Genomic DNA, 10,392 nt, shown 5'->3' on the forward strand with positions numbered 1-10,392 from the left:
GCTTTCGACATATGAAGTAATCTCTCAGCTGGCGCTGATCAAACAATCAATACCGCCGACTACACAGTTTATCAGAGTCTGCAACAATAGGAGGCGGATTGATCTGTGAGAAAGCTTATACACGCCAAACATCGCATGAACCGGACGGCCCTGTCTCTTACCCCCGGGATGAGTGACAAGGGAGACTCCGGCCACGAGGAAAGTGACGAGGGGGAGGACATATTGGATTATAATTCCATTCTACGGTGCCGTATTTGCTGCCAATATTACCGGAAGCCCCGGATCTTACCTTGCGGCCACACGTTTTGCGAGGAATGCCTGATTCAGCTGAGGGACAAGACGTCCCGGGAGTGGCGCATCAAGTTCCCCCTGAGGAACAAGCACGGGGACGGGGGGACCCTCCACTGTCAGGCCCCGGGGTGCCGGTACTCCATGAAGCTGATGAACCTGACCCGCTGGGCTCCGCGTAATAGAGTGGCATCGGCGGCCTTGAAAGTGTTCCAGAGAAATGGTGCTGCTAAAACGGTACGTATACCGACGCTTTGCGAATTCTTATTTTTTTAATATAAAATTTCAGTAAAAAAAAATAAAAATCGTGTACATAAATGTATATATCTATGCAAAGCAATGAAGATGGTGATCAAGAGACAACATGCTAGTACATGTAAGACGCAAAAACTCGTAATCAAGCTATAGGTAACGCCAGATACTGGGAATCAAACAAATGTCTAAATTATGCATGGTGAAGGTGTCTCTTCAACTGCATAATATACAAAGTTTTCACGCAGGGGATCTAGGTAGAAAAAATCGAGCTATTTTCCTTATAACAGTTCAACAATATTGATAATCAATAACTTAATATATGTATAAACCTACATTATCTAATTAACAAAACGATACACTGATATGGGTCATTGTATTTGTAACATGTTTTACCATTGTATGAGGCAGTAACAACAATATGTCAGTTATTTCAGTGGGTACATGTAGTATACAATTTTAAATATTCGAATAGTTTTTTCTTCATATTGAGTTATTAGAAAATAGAGAGCCCTAAGTAGTTTGAACGTAGCCTGCTCTTGTAAAATTTTGACTGCTCTTTTGCACAAGTTCAAAGTCAACATCAAATAGATGTGCACGTGACAAAGGGTTTTGGTCTGTTAAAAAAACAAACATACATGCATATTTTTTTGAATTCTTTCTATCCTGAACAAAAAAGGTGATGATTTTTTTTACGACATATAAAGTGCTTCTAAATCAATACTTTAATAGAAAACAACTATACAGTTCATTTTTTATTGAGACAAGATGTCAATTTTAATTATTGAAGTATATTTAGATGTATTGTAAACTTAAAGATTACTATGTGGGCCATGCATTCTGTAATAAAGTATATAAATATTAACTAAGGCACATCCTTTAGACAAACTGATTAATCCGCACAAGTTTCTGTGTACTGATACATGTATTTTCATTACAACAAGTAATAAAACCTTCACTGGTCTCTCTCTTCTTTTTTTTAAATTTTTAATTTTATTTGACCAGACTGCTACCCCTAAAACATCCGATGAGTCCTTGGATGCTTTAGACTCTCGTCCACATCAGATGAATAACAAGATCTCCATCACAACAGCGAACGTCACAAATGGGCAAATCATGAGCAAAGTGGAGTACAAAAATCATAACAATAACCAAATTGCCATTGCAATGCAGTTACATCACAGCACTAGGCATGGTGCCGCTGCCCCAGGATACTGTGATAAGGAAGAAGGAAACTCCATCTACTCTACAATTATTTATGAAGCTATTGTTCAGAGCGGTTTTGGAGCGACAAAGATCATTCACGTCCCGCCTAAGATTGTCCAGAATTGGCGGTCATTTGCGTTTGTGGTTGGATTGCAAGCTATAGGTGAATGTTTTTCGTTCCAATAAAAGTGAAACTTTCGTGCATTGGTATTATGTGATAATGCTGCGTAGATTTTTCACTTTGTGAGTTTCTTTTCATTGTGGATTTTCGATGTTGTGGCGTATGATGCCACACATGCATTTCGTCTCATAATGAAAATGATGTTGATATGTGGTGAGATTTTGATATTGGAGACCTGTGATAAAACATGTTGATGTGGTGTCTCGTATACTTTAGCATGACATGCTGTGTCCTTGATTATTTCAAAATATTTACATATGCCTATTGATGTATATTCATAAATAAATTGGTGAACGGTTGATCTTTCGTTTCTTGTTTTGAATCTGTGTGCTCAGAAACAAAACTAAGACGCTTTCATTTCTAATGCATTTGACGGTTGGTTTTTCATCATTAGACGTTTTTCGGGGGACAGGTGCTTTATAAGCTTTGTAAAACATCTTTGTGATAGCAGACTTTCATAACCATAAGCTTTTAAAGAGGCTGGATGGTAAAAAAAAAATAACCATCCAGATCTACCTAATAAAAAGCTTTGATTTGATAAGCTATGAACTATTATTTAGTTTTTTAAAAATCATATATTTTGCCTTTAAAATTTTGGGATTTTTCTTGATTTTTATATTTAGCTCTTTTTCTAAAGGTCAATATGTACAGTTTAAAAAACAACACGGGTATGGGGGAAGGTTGTATTTTGTTTACTTCTTTTCACATGTACTTGGATAAGAATTTTAAATAGCCATGAATTCTGAAGACTTTAAAGTCAAGATTCGTGCATATACAAGCACATTTATTTTAAATACTTGTAGCCAGGAAATCTCATATAACATTTGTAGTCAAACACCCCACTTATTCACACCCCCCCCCTTTTCCAAAATAAAAGTCCAGAAACAGTGTTGTAAAATTTAAGTTTTTTTGGATCGATTTTCTTTCTTGTTTGTTTGAAAACCTCCCTCACCTGAAAGAAACAAATTTAACATTATTTACTGATATTTGACTGTATATTTTTCCCCCCTAATCATTAACAAGAGGCCCATGGGCCACATCGCTCACCTGAGGAACAAAAGGTATGATAAAATCAGCTTAATGGAGTCATAATACAAACTATCTGGACAATGTACTATAATACATGTAGATCCTGTATAAATAAAATCCACCCCCCCCCCCCCCCCCGGATATTCTTATGTTTATAATCATTAGTCCCTTTTCTAACAGGATGATTTTATAGTCATATCACATGTTGAGTATTGCAGTTCTCAAAAAGATCCTTAACAATTGTTTATATATGTGATATAAACCTACATCAAGTTCTGAACCTTCTTGTGAGGCTGAAGAATTGTTCTGGGGCCAAAGTCTAAACAATTATAAAGAATCATCTGGCTGATTAGTTTCTGAAAAGAAGATTTTTAAAGATTTACTCTACATATTCCTAGGTAAAACTTCGACCCCCCTCCCCATTGTGGCCCCACCCTACCCCTATTTTCACAATCTTGAATCTATACTACCTGAGGATGCTTCCACACAAGTTTCAGCTTTCCTGGCTGATTAAATTTTTAAAAGATTTACTCTATATGTTCCTATGTTAAACTTTGACCCCCCCCCCCCCATTGTGGCCCCACCCTACCCCGGGGATCATGATTTTCACACTTTGAATTTATACTACCTGAGGATGCTTCAACACAAGTTTCAGCTTTCCTGGTCTTATGGTTCGTTAGAAGATTTTTGAACATTTCTCGAAATTTTCATAAATTCCTAATTATCTCCCTATGCAAAAAGGTGTGATCCTTGATTTTCACAACTTTGAATCCCCTTAAGCTAAGGATGCTTTGTGCCAAGTTTGGTTGAAATTGGCCCATGGTTCTTGACAAGATGTTAAAAATATGAAAAGTTTTCAGACAGACAGACGAACCACAGACAAAAAGTGATCAGAGTAGCAGAGGAGCTTTCAGCTCAGGTGAGCTAAAAACAAAATACAATGTAATTAATATTGAATCAATTTTATTTTCCAGCAGTTATATAACAAAGATTACAACATGCTGCCATAGTAACCAATATAGCGATAAAAAAATCTAAAATACAACAGCCAAGCACGTATACATAGTGATTACAGACAGCTCAAACATTTCTTTTTGTGTTACTCTGTAACATTTAAGTACAATCAATTAACAAATCTCCTCCCTTCAAAAGACTGTCAAAACCAAAGAAGATCTTAAATAGTACAACATGTGCTTATGTAAGTTTGAAAAAAAAATTTTGTATGCAACATTTTGTTCACAGTTGGTTTCAATCTTAAAACAATAGCAGATTCATGAAATTTATTTTACATATTCATAAAAATTCTAAAAATGCAAGTTTAATCAATGTAATTTTTTTTTAATGTAGAAATTTTAATATCATAATTAAAAATGTCAAAAAAAAAGACAAATTATTCTTGTGAGAAATCTCTTTCAAAATCAGTATCAAATAATTGACATGAGGTTTTCCCTCCATAAAACCTTTTTTAAGTCCCCAAAAACACAACCCTTAATTGTAACCCTTGATTTAACATTAAGATGTGTAAGACTTGTATTTGAAAACTGTGTTAAAGATCAAAATATTATTTTGATACACTAAAAATGAAATACATGTAGCTGATTTAGCTTTCTTAATGGACCTAGTGAAAATAAAGAAATATCCATGCAAAAAAGGAAAGGGAAAAATACATTTAAAGCACCAAAGCTGAAGGGTGTAATATTCATTTCACAATTGATAAAAAATAAAAGAAATATAAAAAAGGAAAATGCAATAACTACACCGTCCTAAGCATTTCATGCTCCATTCATACACAAGTTGGTAAACTTCAAATGAGGATAAATCTATTTGGTAAACAAAGTAGCACATATAAACAAAATAATAAAACAAATTGTCAATTCAAAGTGAATACAAGCACCTGCAACTTTGCTATGAATTTCATAGAAACACAGCTATATAAACACATAGGTATGTACAAAAAAAGTTGTTTTAGTTTACCATGCTTAAACAACAATAATTTGTAAATAGAATGAATGATACATGTAGAATATAAAATAATGGTAAATATTTGTTCATATGATATGTAGTTTATTTCTTTTGAAGAAAATGTTTCAGATACTTCTAATTGTGAACAGAACAATTATTATATTATTGCTATAAGTTCCTTAGAGCACTTCAACAGTTTCACAGAATCCCAGAATGTGAGTAACTATAGATAAAAAGATCAATGTCAGATAACTTAATCATACATTAGACATTATATACTTGTTGTTATGAGCCAACGTCATGGACTCCACAAGTTTATGATACTTATTTCATAAATTAATGATAGTTATATTATTGGGGTTTTTTTTACAAACCAAAAAAAAAAAATATCTTAACAGCAGTGTAATATATACAAAGTTCTGTTAATAACATTTCCCATACCAAAAAAAGTTACAAAAAAGTCATGACTTTTGAAGGCTTAAATAGTTACAAAAAAGTCATAACTAAGTCATGCAACTTTGGAACCACTACTTCTATTCGGTTCCAAAGTTGCATCATTTAGTTATGACTTTTTTGTAACTCTGTAATTAGGTACAAAAAAGTCATGACTAAAATATAACTATCAACAATTTATTTCATAAAAGAAATCAAGATCAGGCACAAAATAGTTATAAAAAAGTTACAAAATAGTTATGTTTTTAAATAAGAACAAATAAAGGTATACTTAAGTTATACATTTAGGCACATATTAGTTATATTTTTAGGTACATCAGAGTTATACAATGAGTTACATTTTAGTTATAGATATAGGCACATTTGAGTTACATTTTAAGGTACATTAGAGTTATACTTTGAGTTACATTATAGTTATAGATTTAGGCACATTTGAGTTACATTTTAAGGTACATTATAGTTATACTTTGAGTTACATTATAGTTATAGATATAGGCACATTTGAGTTACATTTTAAGGTACATTATAGTTATACTTTGAGTTACATTATAGTTATAGATATAGGCACATTTGAGTTACACTTTAGGTACATCAGAGTTATACTTTGAGTTACATTATAGTTATAGATATAGGCACATTTGAGTTACATTTTAAGGTACATTAGAGTTATACTTTGAGTTACATTATAGTTATAGATTTAGGCACATTTGAGTTACATTTTAAGGTACATTAGAGTTATACTTTGAGTTACATTATAGTTATAGATATAGGCACATTTGAGTTACATTTTAAGGTACATTAGAGTTATACTTTGAGTTACATTATAGTTATAGATTTAGGCACATTTGAGTTACATTTTAAGGTACATTATAGTTATACTTTGAGTTACATTATAGTTATAGATATAGGCACATTTGAGTTACACTTTAGGTACATCAGAGTTATACAATGAGTTACATTTTAGTTATAGATATAGGCACATTTGAGTTACACTTTAGGTACATCAGAGTTATACTTTGAGTTACATTATAGTTATAGATATAGGCACATTTGAGTTACATTTTAAGGTACATTAGAGTTATACTTTGAGTTACATTATAGTTATAGATTTAGGCACATTTGAGTTACATTTTAAGGTACATTAGAGTTATACTTTGAGTTACATTATAGTTATAGATATAGGCACATTTGAGTTACATTTTAAGGTACATTAGAGTTATACTTTGAGTTACATTATAGTTATAGATTTAGGCACATTTGAGTTACATTTTAAGGTACATTATAGTTATACTTTGAGTTACATTATAGTTATAGATTTAGGCACATTTGAGTTACATTTTAAGGTACATTATAGTTATACTTTGAGTTACATTATAGTTATAGATTAAGGCACATATTAGTTATATTTTTAGGTACATCAGAGTTATACTTTGAGTTACATTATAGTTATAGATATAGGCACATTTGAGTTACATTTTAAGGTACATTAGAGTTATACTTTGAGTTACATTATAGTTATAGATTTAGGCACATTTGAGTTACATTTTAAGGTACATTATAGTTATACTTTGAGTTACATTATAGTTATAGATTTAGATACATTTAAGGTAAACTAAAAATACCATTATACTACATCTATAGGTAAAAAATGCATTATTTCAGGTATAAATAAGGTATCACTTGCATTTTAGCATTGAAGTTCTTCATTTACATATTATAATCTTATAATTATTGCAAATTGATTATTTTTTTATGAAAAATTAAGATTTTAAGATAAGAATTGATGCCATCAAAATATAATTCTTATATTAGATAATCATATGACACATAATTGTAACATCTTTTAGCATAGTAACACTAATAATTCAGCATCATGATGTATATGCTAACATGAAAACCTTTTTTTCTGAATTGATTTTACCGATAAACTTATTTTCTTTTTCATTACATAGCAGCACAATAAAATGATAGGCACATAGCATTGTTGTTGAGGGGGGGGGGGGGGGGGGGGGGGGGGGGGGGCGATTCATCCAAAAATCTTAAAAAGCAAAAAGAAAAATGACAAGAAAGGACAACTTCTCATAATAATGAAAATCCTAATCTCTGTGGGTGTGGGTTGTACGTTGTAGCATAGTGTTTTCATAACTTAGATTTCATGAAAATCCTAATCTGTGTTGTTTGGTGGTGTGTGGGGGGGGGGGGGGGGGGCATTCCCCTCTTATGCTTTTTGTAACGTGGTCACAAAAAGTTTGGGGGGGGGGGATACATATTTATTCAATTTTTTAAATGTAAATTTAAATCCCCCCATACTTCATACCTGAATGTCTTGTACATTACAATTGATATAATTTATAATTTTAGTTATTTAATAGTGTGGTTACTAGGGAGATTATTATGAGAAACAAAATACCAGGTATGCAGTATGCAAACAGCTTATTTGACACTTTTCGAAGGTACATATTTACCAAATTAAGAATTAAAAACAACTGAAAAATAGTGGTTTATGAAAGAAACCCTTTTGAACATTTGTTTGGTTTAAGATAAAATGAAACATAATTTTATCAAATTCTTAATTTTAAATACATTATTTAAGTGCTGACAGTTTTTTATATCATTTCACCAAGACTGAAAAAAATCTACCATCAATAAATAAAATTCCAGCTAGGTTCATTCGTTAATCATGGTAGTTAACATGGCTTTGTCTACTATACATCATGTATAAATTAGAAAAATTCAGTTTGTGAAAGAAAAACTACAAAATACAAAACTAATGTGATCGATATATGAATTTAAAAAAAAAATATGGCATAAGATAAGTCATTGTTCCCAGCTCTGGTCCTAAGTTGTTTGTGGGATAATCTATGGATAAGTTGGGTGTTGGTTGTTCTGAATAGTGCATGCACGAAAATCACATATCATCACACATGGACTGAGCATATTACTATATATTGAATAATATTCAATGAATATGCCCTGGTGTTGCTGGTAGAAATGAGTCCAGAGATTTTTTCCAGGGATGGGGGTGGTATCAGTAGATCAAGGCAGGTGATGACAGGAGGTTAACAGGATGTGTAGTCAAGTTGCTGCATATGCCATTGCATGTCTTTCTTGTCTTCTTTGTAAATTGGACAGTCTGTAATTATATCAAAAATATATAACAGTTATCACAGCAGTTTATATTTCGCTATAAAGATCATTAAGTTCTGAATTTTTAATCTGTGTAAAACAAAATGATCTAATTACTTTAGTTAAACTGATAGCTGCATGAGCAGTGCTTCACCTCTGTTATATTGATGTATATTTATAATCTTGTCAGTATAGATAGTTTACATACAAAAATAGAAGACAGTCTTGAGACATTGAACATTATCTTTACACTTATCACACTATGCCCAGTAAGTTCCGCCATTTTGTTTGTTGTCATCTTGGGAATTTAAATTTACTGGTAAAAATCCCTGTGTTACAGTTGATTTACTAAAATATTTATATCAGCTGATAGCAATCCAATAAAATTATCTTGTTCCTATAGATATATATTCAGTAAATTATCAAAAACTTACCATGGTATTCCTCACAATGATTTCCTCCAGCAAATCTGGGCAGCCATCATTTAAAAATACGAACATATATCCGAGCCCATCACTCAGGACTTTCTCTGTATGTAATTATCATTGATGCAGATCATTCTTAACATGGAAATCTAACTAAACTTTACACAAAAACTCTGATAATCCAGGAATGAAGACCCTCAGTGCTGTTGTCCTTCTTCATGTTTAAAATGAGTGAAAATGATATCAACCAATCAAATTCCGCTATTGATCAAGTTTGAAATCTGACCAATCATATCACAGCTACCAAGTAGAGTGAAAAATACTTTTAAAAACTGTATTCAGTAATTACAGGATGAATTTACTAGTGTTTCATTGTGTAAAAAACCAATTTAATTAAATAAAGGATATTATTTCACTGATCTTGCAGTATGTAATAAAATATTAGTACTAATAATAATACGAAACTATCACTATAGGTCGCCATTTTGAATCATGGTGGATTCAAAAACAAGCGGGAATATACATAATTTCTCTTTTTATATCATATGCTTTGCACCAAAAACAAACATTATGATAACTCAAAAGACAAACTAATTACCCAAGTCAATTTAGTTTTATCTATAAAGATTGAATCAACCCAGCCCATCACATTTACTGAGAGGAAATGCATATCAGTTTTTTTCTTCAATTGAATGTTTATCATGTTTATTAACTGTTCTTAAAATGAAAAGCAAGCATTTAATCAAGTCCATTGTTTAATTGCATAATAGTAAAAGAGCTTGCTGGACTTTACGCATGATTAAATAGAGACAATCACACAGGTGTGAATTAAGGCTTACACAGCCTGAGGGCTTGGTGGGGTATATACACATCTGATATCACACCTGTCTTTCTATAAAAAAAGGTCTGCAATTAACTTCACTGATAACTGAACAACATATGAATGGACATACACTTTTCTCAGAGTGTACTAGCTGTTAAAGAATTAGCTGAAAATTATCAGAAACACAATAGCTAGTTTTTGTTGCTGTAATGTGAATTATAAGAGAAGAGGAGCTGATGAAAAACACAAACTTGCAGGAAACTGCAATAGTTTTTAAAATGAAGTTATTATTAAAAAAGGGTATTAATAATAGCATTGAAATTCAGGCAGTAAAATTTATAAATACCCAGGGTCAAGTGTGTGAGAGTGTGTCAGACAGACTCACTGTGTGTGCATATATGCATGTTGTTTTTTTAAATCTATAATATACTCATGTACAAAAAAAGTTTAAGTCTGTTGTATTTAAAGTGAAACAAACATTTAAAAATGACAAAGTCCAAATTAGTTACAAAAAAGTTATACTGAACAATTCTAAGTCTGAATAAGGCACAGTTTAGTTATACTAAGAAATGACAAAGTCCAAATAGGTACAAAAAAGTTATAGTGAAAATTTTCTAAGTGTGATATAGGTACATTTTAGTTATACT

The 10,392-nt window shown here is 31.8% G+C and overlaps 2 protein-coding genes across 2 annotated transcripts in view; both read left to right on the top strand.

Moving 5' to 3' along the window:
- The window catches only part of LOC128179800 (uncharacterized), a 31,883-nt gene that overhangs the window by 2,217 nt on the left and 19,274 nt on the right, over positions 1-10,392 (top strand). The window lies entirely within an intron of this gene.
- Positions 14-2,222, top strand: LOC128179799 (uncharacterized). Its single transcript, XM_052847406.1, has 2 exons — positions 14-525; positions 1,546-2,222. The coding sequence occupies exons 1-2, from the start codon at positions 136-138 to the stop codon at positions 1,930-1,932; spliced, it is 777 nt and encodes a 258-aa protein (XP_052703366.1). The 5' UTR covers positions 14-135; the 3' UTR covers positions 1,933-2,222.

Source organism: Crassostrea angulata, chromosome 4 (assembly GCF_025612915.1).
Source record: "Crassostrea angulata isolate pt1a10 chromosome 4, ASM2561291v2, whole genome shotgun sequence".
NCBI classification, from domain to species: Eukaryota; Metazoa; Mollusca; class Bivalvia; order Ostreida; family Ostreidae; genus Magallana; species Magallana angulata.

Bases quoted from the DNA above. Each gene is read 5' to 3' on its own strand.
- LOC128179799 (XM_052847406.1), top strand. From the start codon at position 136: ATGAACCGGACGGCCCTGTCTCTTACCCCCGGGATGAGTGACAAGGGA. The intron at 526-1,545 runs GTACGTATACCG...TTATTTGACCAG, and splicing joins GAAATGGTGCTGCTAAAACG to ACTGCTACCCCTAAAACATC.